The sequence below is a fragment of the Nannospalax galili genome, unplaced genomic scaffold (assembly GCF_000622305.1).
Source record: "Nannospalax galili isolate Female #2095 unplaced genomic scaffold, S.galili_v1.0 scaffold1005, whole genome shotgun sequence".
Classification (NCBI taxonomy): Eukaryota; Metazoa; Chordata; class Mammalia; order Rodentia; family Spalacidae; genus Nannospalax; species Nannospalax galili.
In genome coordinates, this window is record NW_008353008.1 from 785580 (window position 1) to 806042 (window position 20463).

At 40.9% G+C, this 20463-nt stretch overlaps 1 protein-coding gene across 2 annotated transcripts in view; it reads right to left on the reverse strand.

The window, feature by feature from the left end:
• Positions 1 to 1314: 1314 nt before the first annotated feature.
• Mtfr1 (mitochondrial fission regulator 1) overlaps positions 1315 to 20463 on the reverse strand; it is a 73013-nt gene continuing 53864 nt past the window's right edge. For both annotated transcript variants that reach the window (XM_008850262.3, XM_017802515.2), the window contains exons 4-8: positions 12290 to 12405; positions 7872 to 8101; positions 4605 to 4851; positions 3676 to 3850; positions 1315 to 2733 (exon numbers count right to left, since the gene is read on the reverse strand). In XM_008850262.3, the coding sequence (XP_008848484.1) occupies positions 2665 to 2733; positions 3676 to 3850; positions 4605 to 4851; positions 7872 to 8101; positions 12290 to 12405 (837 nt within the window). In that variant the 3' untranslated portion in view covers positions 1315 to 2664. The remainder of the gene's footprint in view (positions 2734 to 3675; positions 3851 to 4604; positions 4852 to 7871; positions 8102 to 12289; positions 12406 to 20463) is intronic.

Sequence of the window (20463 nt, forward strand, 5' to 3'; positions counted from 1 at the left end):
AGTTTAATGGTTCACAAAAAAACTGTACCTAAAAGTTTAAAATTTTTTTTTTTTTTTTTGGTCTTTTTGAGACAGGGTCTCCCTGTAGCCCCAGGTGTCCTGGAACTTGCTATGTAGACCAGGTTGGCCTTGAACTCACAGAGATCCTCCTGCCTCTGCCTCCCAACTGCTGGGATTAAAGGTGTGTGCCACCACGCCCAGCCCAAAAGTTTAAACTTTTATCTGCCATTCTACCCATGAAGAGGACTATGCTTGAAGAGGTTACCAAAGTAAAGATTTCCAGTGTTTGTTCTCATAGCTTTTACCTCATTTCTTCTTCTTCTTCACCAATGAGACACATTCAAACGAATTAGTAGCAACAAGATGTGCACCTTATGCAGAAAGGCCTATGACTGCAGAAACAACCAGAACTGGAGACTGGAGGCCCTCCTACCCCTCACAGCCTAGTCTCTGCAAGTGGGGGTGACCTATGAGAAATAATTCTACTGGAAACAATACTCTTTGTCTAAAGTAAGGCATCAGGGGACTGGAGGGATGGCTCGGGTTAAAAGCACTTCCTGCTCTTCCAGAGGATTCCCAGTTTGGTTCCAGCACACCAATGGCAGCTGACAACCATCTGTAATTCTAGTTCCAGGGGATCTGACACCCTCTTCTGGTCTCTGTGGGCACTGCATGAATGTAGTGTGCTTACATACATGTAGGCAAAACACTCATGCACATAAAAGTAAATCTAAAAAAAATTAAGTAACATAGTGACAGCACCTATCCATAGAATGTGTCTAAAACCATGATTCCATTTAATCTTCAAGAATTTTTTGAGCTACTGAATAAAATGATGTCACTTGGCCAGGATCACACAAGGCTCCAAGTTCAGTGCTCTCTGACATTTTTTCTCTCTGAAATGAGTATCACTAGACTATGACTTTTATAGTAGACAAAACTTTTCCTCCCTGCTGAGCTCAGCTTTAAAATGTAGAGTTCAGCTATTTTTAAGAACTCTTACTTCTGTTAATATGTTAACTGGGAGCACATAAACTGAATGAGATATGTGGAAGAAGGTAGGAGAGAGGTCTTCCCCACCCTGGGTCTGAGAACCCAGGAGACCTCAGCTACCTCCTGGAATGGCTTTCTGTGTTGCAGCCAGTACCCCTCTAAGATAGAAGGTGGAAGACAGTGATACATTAACGAGTAAACCTCCACTTAAAATGCACTAAGAAGTTATCCTACAGAAACAAATGCAGCATAAATAATTTTAGCTACTGGAAAAAAGGAAGAGAGGTAAGATGTATAAATAGACTAATAGTATAGCCAAAGGAAAATTCAACAGTTTGCTTTATTTTAAAATAGTAACTTTCATATATTGGAGCACTAGCCAAAATTCAGTACTGATACAAATATAAATTTCTTAGGTCAAAACATATCTCAGGCAAATTTTCTGAATTTCTGAAAAGGCAGAGTTTTCAAACCATATAAAACGTTTTGAAACAATATGCATCAAGCAACGTACCACAATTTAAACTGAGTGAACTATGAAAAAAATAGCTCAATTTGTGTTAATGTTTCGAGCACAAATTTTCAAATAACTTAAAAAGATCTACATTTCCCATCCCTTAATTCTCCCAGGAGAAACTATTTTCTAGATTTAAATAATCCAAATACACAGTAGAGAGTCTGGCATTAATGACACTGGAGTTTATCAGAAAGAGAAAATCATGAAAACTTAGTAAGCACTTGAAAATGAATCTAACAAGTCCTTCCATGAGATGTCCAAGATGAGAAAGACCGGATTCTACTTTCTAATAGCACCTAAAGTTTATACTGCATAATGTCATTCATCGGCTGACCAATGGTCAATAACTTAAAGGAAATTTACTTGCCTTTTCAGTAATGTCTCATTATAAAGGACCTTTTGACCAATATTTAAAGAATGTTTAAACCCTATTATGCTAACATTACTAGAAGTACTGTTAACCTAGTAACAAGTCATCTTTATGAGGCCATTTATTAAACTGAAAAGAAAGATGATACATTCTGGCTTTTACTTGTGACAATGAGGTGTGGGCAGTATTCCCGCTCCTCACTTTCCCTCTAACAGAAAGCAACATGGAGATCAGCAGTACACACTGCTTCTTATGTAAACTCGGCTCCAAAAAACATGAGGACATGTATGAGTCCTGTGCAAGGCATTCCCATCTCCAATATTTTACTTCAATACAAGCTATACCAGTTGTTCGTCATTGAACAGTAAGTGATCAATGAAGATGACAGCCCCCTCACTGATGTCATTATGAATTTTTACATAAACTTTTGTGTCCAAATATACCCATATAAAACCTTTGCACAGATAAATTAGTTAAGAATTGAAAATGTACAGTAACTTCCACAAATACTGTTTCCATGTTGTGGAAGTATTTTCAAGGTTGGAAACAAACCCTGGCTACCGATTAAATATGTGTGTTAAGCAGAACTGCAGAACTGGCCATCTCATAGAAGCAAACCAAGCATTGGGTGCCTTCACTACTGCTTAGTCTTCTAACAAGGCTAACAAGGAGACCACTGAGTGTTAAAGTCAGGTATTTACTAAGTACTGTTGATTGCTACTATCCAGACTCAGCTCTCGCAAGTCAACAGGTAAACCAGGAGTCTTTCTGAGCTCATTGTCCATTAAGAGTCTGGAACATTTTCAATTAACGCCTTCATTTTCCCAGTAGACTTCAATATATGTGGGCCAAACTGAAAAGGAAAAAACAAAGCATATAAAGATAGATACTGGTTCCTCTAATAGTAATCTGATACATCTGTTTTTAACAAGTACATATCTCCTATGAAAGCAACAAGGAGAAAGGAATTAGCATCTGAGTTCTATGAAGTTTGCTCAGTCTCTGTCTTAGACATGCACACATCTGTCAAGCCCACATCAGAACTCGCCCTCTCTGGACAACATTCACAGGGTGCCCTGTGAAAAAATGATCCTGCTTTGAGTAAAACTTTTTATTTTGGGGGGACCAGATCTCTCATTATGTAGCCCTACCTGGCCTGGAACTCGCTATGTAGACGAGGCTGGCTTCAAACTCTCAAAAGATCTGCTTGCCTCTGCTGAGCGCTGGGACTAAAGCCATGTGCCACCATGCCCAGTGAGTAAAATTTTTTACTTTGAATTCAAATACTACACATACATTGCCATAAGATAAAAATTTTATTAAACTGATTTTCACTTCATTATGCTTAAATACAAATACAACATTGCAGGGAAATTTTAACATTGGACACTACTATGCAATGAAATCAGAGCTTTTGCTTTCCTCTAGCTTTTCTGTAAGTTTTGAATCTTCAAATGAACAACTTGCTTTTACAGTGAAAGAAATAGGAATATAAACAAAGATATCCTTGCCATGTAGGGTGGCACAGCTACTCTAATCCTAGCACTTGGGAAGTGGAGGTAGTAAGATCAGGATTAAGCCAGCCTTGGCTACAGTCTGGAAGTTCAAGTCCACTCTGGATTACATGGGACCCTATCTGAAGCAAACAAAACCATCACCCTTTCCCAACTAGCTACAATCTATATAAAGAGCATGAACAGATTCTATGCAGCATCCTACTGAATCCTGCAGCAGGGCACAGCTGAGTAGCAGGCAAATGAATTACCACCTAAGAAGAAAGAGCATTAATACTCACCAGAGCTGTTTCTGAGGTTGCCTCTGAGTCCAGCTTTGGAATTCCTCTTTCAGCATCACCTTGGCTATTACTATTGCTTTGATAGCGATGAGCAAACTTCTTTTTCAGAGCCTCTGCTATGAGGGCAGCAGGGTCAGTAGCATCCACTGGCCTGGGCTTTACATCTTTCTCTGACCTTTGAGAAGGAAACAAAAGCCAATGTCTGTCACATAAGCACTCTGCGGCCAAAAAGTGTTTCTTGGACATCACAGTTGATGACACTAACAAGCACTGCTAGCAGTGAGAAGGAAACCCAGACCTAAAGCTCAGCATGACCACACACACAGTCAGATCAAGAGCCACGTAGTGCGACACTGTGCTCTCCTTCAGGGCAGTCACCTGCATCTTTCACATGTGTCCAGTGCCTACAGGAGAGGGTGCATAGCATACCTCCATCGAATGAATAAGTAGTCATAATAAAGAATTTACTCGAGTCTCACTTCAGCAGCCTATATAATAAAATTGGAATGATGCAGAGATTAGCATGGCCCCTGGGTAAGAATTTACATGAGGGCCACAGAAGGCTCAGCTGGTAAAGGCACTTGCTGCCAAGCCTGAAGACTTAAGTTAGAGCTTCAGGATTCACATGATGGAAGACAAGAACCAATGAACCAACTCCCCACAAGCTGTCCTCTGACCCACACATGCACACAAATGTAATTTAAAAAAGTTTACATGAGAAGATGATGCCTAAATGAGAAAACCTTCTAGAGTGTAACTGCTTATTTTGCTAATGCCTTAGCTGTTAAGTATAGGAGGAGCTGCTGGAATCTACCTTTCTTGAAGTAAAAATTATTCATGGCATTCATGTTATAAACAATCTCTAAGCTTAGTACTTTGGTTTTACCAGACAAATGGAGAAGCAAGCAAGCAGGCAAAGGCATCCTCACCTCTTGACTGACCGAAGCTTTACACTGTTCATATCTTTAAGGATCTCTAGCATATTTGGCATGTCGGGCTTCTTTGGGTTATTCTTAGCTGAAATCTTTCCAACATTGAGTTTCTGCTGTCTTCGCTCCTTAATGAGATCAATAGCAGACATACCTTGGTGGAGCTCAAGTGGAGGGGGAGGTGGGGGCGGAGGTGGTGGAGGAGGAGGTGGTGCTATGGTAACACATGTGGCAGAACCTAAGTTACCTACAGAAAAAACAAACATAAACATCCTCTGGTAATAGGCAAAGAGAACTTCACCAGTAAATATTCTGTTTTTGACCTTTGGGGCGTTGCTCTTGGTAAAGTCCAGTACTTACAGAACCTTTCTAACTTTTTTTTTTTTTTTTTTTTTGTTTTTTTAAATGCTCCCGCCGGCCGCCGCCAGCCACCAGCCGAGGGGTGGTCCCCCCCTGGCTTTCACTTGAGCCCCTGACCCATGGTAGTCACTGGCCAGAGGCAGTCGGCCCCTGACTCATGCACGCATTAGTTCAAGGCAGGTAGGGTGGGCAGCTTCTGCTGCCAACCCCGTGCACTCCACTCCACCCTGCCCTTCTAAAAAAGGCATCCATTGGTCCTGTTTTCATGGGTCCCGGGGGGTTCTGAAGCTGCCCAGGGTACATATGCCTGAGGTGCTGCTTGTTACTTTGACCACTTTTGGTTTCACTTGTGTTGCATTTCTGCCTTCTTCCTCAAACTCTTCCCATGATTCCCATGTATCCCCAGTAAAAACGTTAGCCCCAAGTAGCCAGGGAGCCAAATGAATCACCTCTTCCCAAATCTTTTGAGCTACTGGATCTGACAGATCCAGTCCCCTGCTTTTGAGCATATCTCTCATCACTTTAAGTGCCGGGTCCTCAGACTTAAAACTTGCATTACCCATCTTTCCAGGTCTTGCTTACCCCGAACTTCTCAATTGGCCCCAATCCGTTTTTCTTCTTTCTTCTTTCTTTTCTTCTTTTCACCTTCCTTCGAGCGCCATGCTGAGTGCCAGTTGCTAGGGGGTTTGTACCAGCGACCCCTGGCCAGTGACCACTGGGGATGAATAAGCATGCTGTTTGCCAGCCCATGCCACCACCGGTACTGGGAACACTCAGGCATAACGGGGAGCCTAGTCAAGCAGGGTCTCATTTACTGTAGGTGTTACAGAGCTTGTAAAGGCACCTGGAAATCCCCCCTCCCTGCCGAGGGTGTATCTTAAGGATGGTCACGTGCAGATCATGCACTCCTCAGCAGTGCAGAAGTATTCTTCAGACTTTCAAAGCAAGTCAGACTGCACCCCAGTAACTTCCTCTCAGACTTCTGCAAAGCGGGGCCTTTATACCAGGCTGGTTGAACTCACGGACTGCCTCTGCCTCCTGAGTGCTGGGATTAAAGGCGTGCACCATCACGCCTGGCCCAAACTTCACTTTTTAAAGCAAAATTATATCACTGACTTATGTATTCATAAACCAACATCCTTAAAAAGAAATCTCAGTTATATAAGGAGAATGTGGTCTAATTACCCTAAAAAAATTTTTAAAAATGCCTGAAGCTGAGCTACTGTGCCACTGAACCCAATTCACCCAATGTAAAAGTTTTATTCAGCTTAACAAGGGTGTTATTGCATTGTGTGTGTGTGTGTGTATGTGTGTGTGTGTGTGTGTGTGTGTGTGTGTGTGTTCATACACGTGTGGAGTCCCTGGAGCTGGAGTTACAGGCAGCTGTGATCTGTCCCATGTGGAGCTGAGAACCAAATTCAGATTCTCCAGAAGAGCAGTAAGTGTTCTTAACTATTAAGCCATCTCTCTAGCCCCCAGCAAGGTTATTTTTGAGGTGCCAAACGTTTCTGTTCATGGCACAAGGCATGACTCTTAGTGGAATATAAAGCAGTCTACACTCATAAATATCAGTCTTTAATACAGACAGCTGAAAAATTTATTACTATTATATTAAAAAAAATAACACTTGTATTAGCTGTGTACATTAGCACAAACCTATAATCCCAGCACTTGGGAGGACAGGCAGGAGGATCACAGCAAGTTTAAGGCCAACTTGGTCTATACAGCAAATTCCAGGCCAGCCCACGCTACATAGGAAAAACCTTATCACACTTAATTTTCAAATAGAAAGAGTTAAGGAAATTATAATACCCAAAATTCATCTTTCTGCCTGTTAAAAGGTAGCATTCTCTGTTGCAGAACTACACTGATGAGGGCATGGGGGAAACAGTAATGAGTCAAGTGTTCTATTCAAAATATTCAGACTATAAATAGGACATCTAAACAAACTGCTAAATTATCTCCCTATTTACACTAGTTTACCTAGTCTACCAGCAGATGGAGGTAAAAGAAAAGAATACAGTTCAAAGTTAAAGAAGTCAAGACTTGTCTCTGCAAAGTCCCTAAAAGAATGTCCTTCACCTTTCCAGTACCCAATACCCAAAGCCGCTTTAGCCATACACTAGGCTGGATGGGGTCTCCATGAAGGCATGAACAAAATATTCAGAGGCACACTGTTAATTCACTGACCTTATCTTTTTCAACAGAGTTGGGTAATACAGTCTAGCCAGGACTTTGGAACAATGGAATCACTACCAGTACTTGCCAACAGGTTAACAGGCTAGGATTTCAAGGACCTGTTTTTTTTTCTCCATAGAAGAAGCAGTGCTACACTAATTAAAGCAATAGTATTAGATCAATATTCTTCAAAATTTAGTTTCTATGCTGGGCAGGGGAAGAGAACTGCCATTAAGTAGCTGCTGTATGTGTTTCATAAACTTTCCATACTTACTCAACATGGTTTGCTATCACAGGGACTATTATGTCCAATTTAGAGCAGGAAAGGGAGGTGAAATAACATCAGGTGCTTACCTCAGGCCATGAAGATAGTGGCCCAAGTCCCAGCCAGAAACTGATCCCTTTTACTGGACAGAAATCCACATGATGCCCTCATAACTTAGAGAGGTGATATAAGTACTGATAGCTAAGTTTTCAATAAGGAAATCATTCCCAACAGCAGCATTTCAAATCCCTGAATTTTGGTGTTTTCCAAATACATTTCTTCATTGTCATCTCAAATACCAAAAAACCATCCACACATGGGCTCTGCACTAGAGAGACTGGCATAGGACTGACACACAGCTCTCCGACAACCTCAAGAATTGTTACATACCAATGAATCATCAACTAAATGGCATACTCCTACCTTCCAGTTGACCAATTAAAACAAATGTAGGGCTAACATACCTGTACTGAGACTCTGTTGCTCCTGTAGGGTCACAATTTTGGCAATTTGTGCTCTAAGGGCAGCGAGTTCATTTTCAAGTGCAGAGATTTTCTGCAGGGCTTCTTCGTTGGCCAGTGTCTTCAGAGGAGGCTCTTCTTGAGACAAGTTTGGTAAGGAGATGTGCCTGCTTGGGGGCGTCTCAAAACAAGGAAGGTCATCCTGAAGGGAAGGCTTGGATCTGACCTCTGCCCTATAAAGACAATATAAAGGTGGCTGTCACAGTTGTAAGGAGCCACAAGAAAGCATCACCACACATTACCAGAGTGCTAGAACATAATACCCACAAACCAATGTCTAGGCTGCTATCAGATACACCCCCCCCAATTAGTATCAGAAGCAGCAAAGCAGTCACCAACATTACATAACTACACACCAACACTATCACTGGCTTAAAGGGAGAAAAAAGGATCATTAGTCTCATTTCTCCCTTAGACCCATGTGCTGGATAGCTTTAGTGTTGACTTGACACACATGGGTTGAGGGAGCCTCAATTGGGGACCTGCCTCTATTGGACTGGCCTATGGCCATGTCTGAGGGGCATCTTTTTGATGAGTGATGTGGGAGGGCCCAGCCCGCTGTGGGTGGTGCCAACCCCTGGGCAGGTAGGCTTGTGTTGCGTAAGAAATCAGGCTGAGCAGGGGCTAGGGGAGCAAGCCAGTAAGCAGCATTCCTCCATGGCCTGTGCTCCAGCTCCTGCCTCCAGGTTCCTGCCCTGAGATCCTACCTTGGGCTCCCTGATGAACTGTGACCCAGGAGATGTAAGATAAATAAACCATTTCCTCCCCAAGTTGGTAATGGTCAGAGTGTTTTGTCACAGTAATGAACAAACTAGGACAACCCACTTTGCAAAAACCTGCAGACTCAAAAACATGCTCCCTGAACTCACTTTAGACCCTTTTTCTATTGGGAACACTACAGGAAGCAATAATTCCTTGCAGAAAAGATCACAATTTCAAAGCAGCCTAGACTACAGAGTTGGAGGTCAATCTATACTACTCAGAAGAGCAGGAATAAAGGCAACCTTCTTTGCATTGTGCCCAGCTTAAGGACTGTATTTCCCAGTTTCTCTTGCAGTTTGGGGGAACAAGTGACTGACAAGGCTAATAAAACTACAGCAGATGTTAGTGTGCCATCTAGGGCTATTAGACTTCATTCTCTTCATACTCAAGTCAGTCTAGAATGTAAAGTGATACAGGTATTATAACAGGCAGGCCGTAGTACAGATGGAAGAAAGCCTGGCTGGATCCATGACACTGTAGAGCCTCTATCACCTCCAGACCAGCTCCACTTAGGTGTCTTTGAGCTAGAACATAAACTATCTGGCAAGAAAAATATGAGCCAGGTGTGGTGATGCATGCCTTTAATCTCAGCACTCAAGAGGCAGAGGCAGGCAGATCTCTGTGAGATTGAGGCCAGCCTGGTCTACATCTCCAAAGCTCTCATGGTGTTAGGAGAGAGCCCACTCCCTCAAGTTCCCCTTTTCTACATGTGTGCCATGGCATGTGAATGCTTGCATAAATACACACACACACACACACACACACACACACACACACACACACAATAAGTAAATGTAAACAAAACAGAACCCTCTAAGTTAAATGTAATACACTTCTGGGATCCTTTCCTCTCTCAAAAATCTGAGATAGTTTTAAATTAGCTCAATGTCAGCTGGGCCTGATGGTACACACCTTTAATCCCAGAACTCAGGAGGCAGAAGTCTCTGTGAATTCGAGGCCAACCTGGTCTACCTAGTGAGTTCTAGGACAGCTGGGGCTACAGGGAGACCCTGTCCCAAAACAGAAAAACAAATATATATATAGATAGATAGATAGATAGATAGATAGATAGATAGATAGATAGATATTCAAAGCTTTATTAACACTGTACCTGGAATAAGTTATTTTACCTCATCCATTTGCCAATCCAGAAAGGTATAAAAATATACTGTAGCTAGGCATGGTGACAACACACCCATCATCCTAATACTTAGGAAGCTGAAGCAGGAAAATCACAAGATAAGAGGCCAGACTGGACTGTACATCAAGACCTGCCTTCCTTAAACACTTGAATTTTCCACTATTTTAGCTGTGTCACAGAGTGCAAGTATTTATTTACAGAAACTCTCTCTAGATCAATGTGATCTTTCCATAGAAAGCTAGACATATTTCAGAGTGGACTCTCCCACACTATTTCTACCCACCAACAAGGAATTAAATGTTTTCCCATATTCCTATTAATTGGTCCAATAATCCCAATAAATCAGAGTTATTCCAGACTCTTCCTTCCTAACTTCTGTATGTTGGAAGTTTTTATGTCCTATCAAATTCCTGAGTCTGTGGCTTGACCCTCTTCCACTAATTTGGGTTTTTTTTTTTCTCTTTTTTTGTAGTACTAGAGATTTAAAATAGAGCCTGGTTCACGGAAGACACATACTCTACCCCCGAGCTACAGCCCTAGCCCTTTTTATTTCTCACTCTTGATACAGGTTATGGCTAAGTTTTCCAGGCTGCCTTGAACTTGCTCTGTAGCTAGTGCAGGCCTTAACTTATAATCTTCTTGCCTCACCTCCCAAGTAGCTTGAATTACAGGCCTGTGCCACCAGGCCCAGCTATTCTGCCAATTTTTGTTTTTTGTAATGTGTATGAGTACATGTGTGTATTGCTTGCATGGAGGTAGGTGAACCTGTGTTATGCAATGCCCATGGAGGTCAGAAGGCGACATTAGATCCCCTGAAACTGGAGTTACAGATGGTTGTTAGCCATCATGTGGGTGCTGGGAATTGAACCTGGGTACTCTGGAAGACCAGCCAATGTTCTTAACTACTGAGTCATCTCTCCAGTCCTCTGCCAGTTCTCTTAATTTAGTCAAATTCTGATCACCTCTTATGTGGTCTATCTCCTTGTCTTTACTATTTATAGATTAATTTTATTAAAATACAAATCTAATCACATTACTATAGTGATTGTATTTTTTTGTGTGTATTATATGTGGTATATGTGTGGTACATGCGCATAGATGTGCAGGTGTACGCCCATGCACAAATATGAGGAGGCCAGAGGATGTTGAGTATCTCCCTCTACTGCCTCTGCCCTTACTGCCTTGAGTTAGGGTCTCTCAATGAACTAGAAGCTTGATTTTTGGCTAGGCTGCTGGTCAGCCAGCTCCCAGGATCTGCCAGGTATCTCTGCCCCTCCTCCCCAGTGTTGAGGTTAAAAATACTTAACACTTATACCCAGCTTTGTACTTGGGTCCTGGGCCCTAGTGCTTGTATTTCAAGGAAAGGTCTCAATTTCTTGGTGTGACAAGCTCTAAGCTTCCATCTACCCCATATCCTCACCTTCTATAGCTCACTCTTCTTGGCAACTCTCTCATTTTGTTGAGTCATCAGCATTGCTCACATGTGCCATCTGGTCTTTGGATGTACCTTTAAACAAGTTCTTTGCTCTTTATCCCTTTGCCTGGCTCTTGCTGACCCTTCAAAACTCAACTCTGGCATTCCTTTCTCAAGAAGCTAAGCTGAATTTCTCTCATCCCTACAGTAGCTTTCTCTAATTGCTAAGTAGACTATTCAATATCATTAACATTGATTTCCCTTCCAATCTCCAGTATATCAAGTATTTCTAGGACTTAAGCTGTGTCTTATCTCTGATGTCTATAAAGAATGAAGAATATATACTGAATAACTTTATTACATTGAATGCATAGTGAATATTCTATATAAGGTTTCAAATAAATGGAAGCATCTCTCTTAACACTTAATAGTTTGTTTCCTTTAACCTCAACTCCTGATTCAATTTTTAGAGAACATTCTCCAGGTACATAAATTCTCTATCATGGGATGGATCCCTGTGTCCCAATAAAACTACTGTAATCACCAAGAGTTCTTTCTGGTCCCTTATACTAGAATGTAACCTTCTGAATGGCAGGGAATTCTGTGATTCATAAGTACTTAGGACATGACTATATGTATCAATACCGATTGTTAAAAATAAACCAAGACTGCTCATGAAAAAGGGAGAAGGGGGGCAGAGCTAGTTACAACAGATCAAATCAGTCTCTTAAAATCAAGTATTCAAATATAGCCTTTAAAATGATGGATGTAGGGGCTAGAGAGATGGCTCAGTGGTTAAGAGCATTGACTGCTCTTGCAGAGGACCCAGGTTCAATTCCCAGCACCCACATGGTGGCTACGAACCATCCTTAACTCCAGTTCCAGGGGAATACGAAGCCTTCTTCTGACCTCCATGGCATTGCACGACACGGGCGCACTCACTTACTTACAGGCAATACACTCATACACATAAAATAAAAAAAAAGAATAAATATTTAAAATGATGGATGTAGCAACTAAGCCCTGGAAGCCTTCCAATCTAACCTGCATCTTGTTGAGCACTCTCCTTCTTCTGTAGCTACCCATCCAACATCAGCAAAAGATGCCACCACATCCTCTCCTGGGTGCTTAGGACTCCATTCTGCTGCATGGCTGGTAAGCTGTAAGTTACAAAGAGAAAAGGTCTTTTATTTGGCAAACTGTTAAGAGTAAAACTTTTTTTATTCATATCAGGGCCATCGAGGTAGCTCAGGAGGTAAAGGCACTTTCTGCTTAGCCTGATGATCTGTTCATTCCTCAGGACCCACATGGTGAAGGGGGAGAACCTCTTGGAAGTTGTCCTCGGACTTCCATAAGTATGCCAAAACATGCACATGCATGCTCACACATGCCCCCCCTACACACACAACGGAAATTGTCCTCTGACCTCCACAAGTATGCTGTAGCATACACATGCACGCTCACATACACAACATACATATGTGTACACAAACACACACTAAATAACAACAACAAAAATGGTATCACTGTTCTGGCATTAATACACTGTGGTATTTCAGCAGCTCCATTGCAGGCCTCTATGAAATGGCTCTCTAGTCCTATTATATCCTGCCGGACTCTGGGTAACAAGATTATAATTTAACTTTCTTCAAAAAAATTTTTATTCCATTCATCCCAAAAGCTTAAGAAAAAATTTTAGGGCCACGTATGGTAGCACAAGCCTTTAATCCCAGGACCTGGGAAGCAGAGGCAGGCAGAGAGAAGACAGATCTCTGTAAGAGGTCAGCCAAGGCTACGTCTCAAAAAAAAAAGATTCTAAGCAAAGAAAGTTACTGATTTGGGGCTGGGGATGTAGCTCAGTGATAGGGCACTTGTCTCACTAACATCCTCAAGGCCCTGAGTTCTATCCCAGAAAACAAACAAACAATGAAGATATCACTGTTTCCTGAAAAGATTTTGTGAGGCAAAAATGGAAGACACAAATTTAAAAACTAACAAGTGACTGACTTGTGGTAAATCCAAGAATGTTTTTCAGTGACTATAATACAACAGTGATTGTATGTTTAGTCTTCCTGTCAACCTGGCTGGATAAGATCACACCTCTCCGGGAGTCTGTGAGAGTGCTCCAGAGAGGTTTAAGTTCCTGGAACATGAGTAGCACCTTCCATGTTCAGTCTGGGGGCCCAGAAGGAAGAAAAGGAAAAAGAAGGAAGTCAAGTGAGTACCAGCCTTCATTCTTCTGCTTCCTGATTGCAAACATAATGCCAGTCACCTGATGGCACCACCACCATGCGTTCCCCAAAAGATGGATGGTACCCTCCCACTGTGAGCCAAAATAAGCATGTTTGCCCTTTGGTTACTTTTGTCGGGTATTTGGTCACAGCAAGGAGAAAAGTAATTACTGCAGTGCTGTTATGTTGTATTATGTATGCCTGCTGTTGTAATATAGGGTTGAAAACATTTTTTAGAATGCTTTAAATCTCTTGATTTTTAGTGAGTATTAACTAAAAACAGAATTCTCTAGCTTGATTTAAATCCATAGATAATAGAAAAATATTCTGAAAGAAATAAAAAAGCATGCATATTCTAAAATTTATCTGAGGAGGAAGACAATTTAACTGATTAAAATTTAGGTTATATATACATACTATGTTTCAGAGTCAGACCACTGAATATCAATTTAAACAAAATTTTCCAGTTAACTTCCTAAAAAAATAAGAGATTTAAAGGGGCTAGGGAGTTAGCAAAGAGCTTGCCAAGCATGTGAAAACTCTCAAGTTCAATCTTTAAAATCTCCAAAGGAAAGGAAAAACTAAGGTTTAAACAAACAAAATAACTAGTTTTTTTAACTGAAGAAAAGATACAAAAGGCTAAAGGGATTTACTCATTAGCAAATACATTTATCAGAAAGACTGTACCGGGACCTACCCAGTATTCAAACCATCTTTTTTGTAAACATGTGCCCGGCCAGTGAGCTGCATCACCAGTTCCCTTGAGTCTGTATTCTTAAGCAGTACTTTGCTTTGGAGGAAAACTAAAAACTGTAATTTTTAAGTGAAATTAAGAAGTCTCAATATTGAAATTAGATTTTTGTCTTATGCATGCCTCACTTCCTACCAATTAGTGCTTGCCTAGTATGCAGGAAGCCCTAGGTTCGATCCAGCACACACCACAGCATGAGCATAGAGGCACACTCCAGTAACCCAGCAGTAGGGAGGTGGAGGCAGAAGGACCAGAACTTCAAGGTCATTCTCAGTCACACAGTTGGTTTGAGGCCAATCTGGGATATAAGGCCCCTGTCTCAAAAAGAGAAAGGGAAGGAGGGAAGGAGGGAGGGAGGAAGAAAGGGAAGAATACAGATCGGAGTCAGGCATAGTGGTGCTTATCTATAAGCCCAACACTAGGATATAAGGTCTGAGAAGATCATGAATTCCAATCCAGCCTGGGCTATACAGTGAGACTGCCTCAAAAAACAAGGAGGGGCTAGAGAGATGGCTCAGTGGTTAGAAGCACTGGCTGCTCCTGCAGAAGACCCAGGTTCAATTCCCAGCACCCACATGGCAGCTAACAACTGTCTGTAACTCCAGTTCCAGGGGGTCCAATGCCCTGTTCAGACCTCTGAGGGCACTGCACAACACATGGGCACCTACTTACATGCAGGCAACACACTTACACATAAAGTAAAAGATTATTTAAAAAAAACAAGAAGGAAAAATAAAACCTACATGTTAACCATGAAATATTGCTTTTTGTATAAACTTAAAAACAAAGAACACAGGTCAGTGTGTTGGCTGAGTGTTAAACGTGCCTGCTACCAAGCCCGAATGATCCGAGTTCAATTTCTAGGATCCACATGGTAGAAAGAGAGGACATCTTTTGGGAGTCATATCTGTCTCCACATGTGCACTGTGGCACATGCATACACACACATACACAAATACACATACATGCATACATATATGTAATAAAAATGTGAAAATGAAAAACATAAACTACTTCAGGAACTTATTTTCAATCTTATTTAAACATTAATTATTCTGGGAAACAGTATCATGTATAGAACATGAGCTCAGTGAGATGGAATGGGCTGTCAAGATCTGTTCTCTATCACCTTGACTTGATTTCCTCCCCCACAAGTAGTTCTGCAATTTAAGCAAATTCATTTACGAGACAAAACTAACCCAAAAGACTTCTGAAAAGGCCATTTTAGCTACTGTTTGAAGGGAATATTCACTGAATGACTGACATAAGCATGAAATGGCAAAGGCAGTTTCTAAGACAGTTCAGTTCACAGAGCCCAAGTCAAGGTGAAGAAAGCGCTGCAAGCAGAGCGAGGACAAGTCCTTCGAGCATGATTCCAACAGCACTACCATGTGCATGCATGGGTGACGGATGTGAAGTCCGAAAAAGAAAGGACTTACTGCTGATTTCTAGCAAGGTTCTGTCATGTTAGAGCTACCACTAGCAGAAAAGAGAAAAAGGTGAAGTCACAGAAAATTTAGAGCAGCACTGTGTTTTTAATGATTTTAGGAAGTTTGCTTTGATACTTGAAAAAAATTTAACCCAAATTCACTTATATTTTAGGAATCTTATCACAACCACCTTGACTAATTTAAAATACTCTGATAATATCAAACTATCCTGAAGAAATAGACTCATTTAACAAATGCTTAGAAGTAAAATGCACCTGTAGTATCCATGGGGGACATGTCACCAGGACACATTCCTATCTTTACCAAAATATAGCATTCTCAAGTTTCTTGCTCTAAAATTGTACAATGTTGACACATAACCTATACATATCTTCCCATATGCTTCAAATTATCTCTAAATTACTTGTAATACCCAGCACAATTCAAATACTATATAAAGAGTCATGCCATATTACAGAAATGACAAGAAAGGGTCTATATATGTTCAGTATGACATGCATGTATTTCCAATCCTGCTTTATTGATATAGAACCCATGGTTATATACCTAGAAGATCATTTGTGTAAGCATACATAGGTGAGACACTTAGGATAAAAATATTAGAACTAATGTTCTTATACAGCTGCCTATAAAACACACTGGGCACTAAGAACTGGGATTTTCTGCCAAAAGTGAAAGAGTAAATAACTCAGTCTACTTCCTCATCCTCTATTTACAGTCAAACACAATGCATGTATTCTTAAAAAGCAACACAGTAAAATAATCTCTACCTTTTTACCTGCACAGGATTTTATTTTGCCTTTGGAGGGGTTAGGGAGATCTGCTAGGAATAGAATCTAAGGCCTTGTGCATATTAGGCAAGTGCTCTACCAATGTGCTCCATTCCCAGTTCTTGTATTTTTGAGACAGTCTCACTATGTAGCCCAGGTTATCCCCAACTCTTAATTCTCCTATCTCTACATCCTAAGTACTAGAATTACAGGTGTATGGAACAATGCCCAGCTAATTATTTGTCATTTTATACCAATTCCTATGATAGCAAGAAAAACTGAAAGTAGAATCTGTTTTAACAGTGACATACCAGCCATATACCATTTGAACACCAACTGTGAACATGTAGTGCTCAAATATCACAGCTCAGACTCTGCCACTCATGCTTTTGAACAAATGACCACTTTAAAAATAATTTTATGCTGGGGCTGAGGCTGTAGCTCAGTGGTACAGGAAACACTTGCCTAATAAGCACAAGGACCTCAGCTTTTGGGGGGGGGGGTCCTGTGAAACCAGTATTATTTTTTATTGAATTTTTGTGTATTTCATACAGAAAATCATCTTTATACCGTCTTCCCCTTTCTATAGCCCTCCACTGGAATTCATACATTCTGTCATTTGTGTTAAGGCCTATCATGTAAAGTTAGTGTCCCTAGATGTCCCTCAGTGCAAGTTCATTTAGTCAGCTTATCTTAGAGTCTCTCTCTTCAAGATCAGCTCTTCCTCACCCAGTAGTAATCAGCTGCCAATAACTCTTCAACTAAGATTGGAGCCTCCTGCCCATTTACAGTTCTGTGCTGGGTTTTTATCTGCTTAAGTTAGCATGGTCCTGTGCATGCTGACAACACTGCTGTAGGTTTGTATGAGAAGGGTCCCAAGTGCCTGTAGGATTCTTTATTTCCATATGGTCAAGCGCCCCCTTCCTGGTTCTTACACTCTTTCCACCCCCTCTTCCACAATGGTCCCTGAGCCCTGGGTGGTGGACCTCAATATAGGAGTCCTATCCAAGGACCCACACTCTGCAGACTCTTATTCTCTAGGTTTGGCCATTTGTAACCTTTTGCATTCTTGGCCCTCTGTTGCATGAGGGTTCATTGAAGAGAAGTGAAAAATGCATGAGTGTTCTCTTCATCCCTTGGTCTATGTTCTGTGAGTCTTAGTTGCAGAGGTTGCATCCTAGATGTGCCACTTAGGCTTGGGCAATTCACAGAGAATCTCTGTGTGTGACCAGTTGTGTAACTCTGTAATAATCTGTCTGTTGACAAAGAAGCTACTTTGATGGGTGGTGACTGGGATACTAGTCTGTAATTTAATGATCCATATTTTGTACACGGTAAGAAATTACATTTGTCTAGAGATATGAGAGCCTTGGGGTTTTCTCTGAGATCTATGACCTCCCCAGCTATGTGTATTTGGCTAGGTTTACAGTACCACACATGAGTTTCCTCCCACTGAGTGGACTTTAAGTTCAATTAGGTAGCTGTTAATTACCCTTAAGATAAAAGTGCCACTATTGCACCAATGTTGTTTGCTGTGCTGAGGACCTCAGTTTTGATCCCTAACACTGCCAAAAATAATGTTAATTTTTTAACTGAAAAAACTATATAGATCATATAGAACATGTTTTGAAATATGTATACATTATAGATGATCTCACCGTTTTCATAATGAGAACACTTAAAATTTACTCATTGAACTACAGCCACCATGTTGTTAACAGATCTCTTGCATGGTTACCTTTTTTCAGTTGAATTTCTATACATGACACACCTGAAATGAAGAGTTAGGAGAGGACAAGGGCAAGGGTCCAGAGAGAGGACAACACATTTATCTCTTAAAATAACCTTGGAGGACATGTAGTTGTATCTCTAGAGCACGTCATGTTTTCAAAAGATCATTCCTGAGGATGAACAGAGTGGCCATAAACATTTGTCAATTACTGCATTATAGTATCAAGCCATTATCTCATGCTGCCAAACTTAGAAGCGTGACACACTGCTAGATTTGATTATCTTTAAGGGGCCGTTTAAAAGCTAAAAATATCAAGAAAAGGCCATCACACACAGTACATCACATGCTAGCATAATCCAAATTACTGAATACTAACTGAAAAACAGGATTAATTTCTTAATATGAAACGAGTATTTTCTAAATTAATATGTATCTTCAGATAGCTTGGATTATAGAATAACTAGTCTCTTATCTTACTCTCTTGACAGTTCATCAAGCAATTTCTCTCTCTTGCTTTGGAATTTTTGCAGAAGCTATTCTTTCTACACATAAAACACCCTCTCCTTTCTTGGAACTCTGTAGAGTAGCCTCTCAATACTCCAAGCTGTCCTCCTCTCAGAAGGCTTCCTTGACCAGAGCAAAAAGTAGATTTCAAGTTTACTTGTTAAAGGATGACAGGCCATTTCTTTAAATAGCCATTTTCTTTCAAGATTTGTGGGAAAACTTGTGGAAGCCTAACTCATTGTTTAGCTACAGAACATTCCCTCTTACGTCCTATTCCAAAAGGTCACTCCTCAAAGTTCAAGAAAACAGGATGGAGCAGGATTACCAGAAAGAAGAGAGTCAAGATTAAATTACCCAGAGGCCTGTAAATTACAGAAAGTGGACTACTAGAGCATCCTGCTAAGGCTCTGACCCAGATTAAAAAAGTATGTTAGTATTTGTGATCATTTGTGTGTGTGCACCTTTGCTCTTAAATGTGACATTTAAAATGTTAATAAATCATACTTTCATCTCATGGCTCTTCTTTTCTTTCTTTTGTTATTGAAAGAGCTATCGCTATGAGGCCAGGCTACCCTTTTACCTCAGTCTCTCAAGTGCTGGGATATAGGAGTGTGTATACTCAGCTCTTCCTGCTTTTCTCTAATTCATATAAGTGAAAAATTCATTAAATACAAAGCTTCAAAGTGCTTTAGTGATCACTTCATAAGAACGAATAAATCACGTTACCACTTTAAAGAAAACTTTGTAAACTTAGGCCAGGAGTAGAGCCCAGTGATAGAGCCTAGCATATTCAAGGCCCTCACTTCTACCAAAACCATCACAAACAAACAACAAAACCTTTCTTTAGGAAGATGCTGAAACACACATCCCTTATATCCTCAACCTTATCTGTGTAAGATGCTCCTGAAGGCTGCTGGGTTTGGTAGTTCATTCTTGGAATCCTAGCACTTGGGAGGCTGAAGCATGTTTACCTACCTGGCATTCATTATAAGGTAGAACTGTGTGTTTATTAGTCCAGCCTGGGTCATATAATGAGTTTGGAGCCATCTAGATATACACAGCAAGATCCTGCCTCAAAGAAACAAAAACAGAACCTCCTGAAAAAGTTTTTAAAAACCCAGGCATAAAATTCAGATTTGGTACTACTGTTGGGACCTGTGTTTCTGTAAAAGTCCAGTATTTTTGCATAAAAGTAGAGAGGGCATATAGAACCCTGCTTCAAACAAAACAGGAAGGAAAGAAGGAAGAAAAGAGACAGAAGGCCTGTTCTAGTCTGTTTCTGAGTCTGCCTGCAAGAGGACCATGATATCCAAATATGCACATCCTCATGGCAGTAGTAGCTGTGACCCATAGTTGAAAAGCAAATAAAAACTAGGTCATTTTTCTTCAGCTACAGTAAGCTTGAAGGGTCTAGAAATCCCATCTTGAGTGTAATATAGCCATTCCTGGTGCTTACTCCCTAGAGGAAGCCAGTAAGTTCACAAAGTTACAGAGGTAAGTCTTCTGATAAGGCATCAAAGAGCTAGACATGGTGGCACACACCTATAAGCCCCACACTTGTAAGGCTAAGCCAGGAAGACAGCGATGAGTTTGAGGATTAACTTGAGCTCTACAGCAAGTTCCTATCTCAAAAATAAAACATAACTAAGAGTCAGGTGTGATGACACATGCTTTTAATACCAGCACTTGGTAGGCAGAGGCAGGAGGATCTCTGTGAGATCGAGTGAGTTCCAGGCCAGCTGGAGTTATAAGGAGATCTTGTCTTAAAAAAAAAAAAAA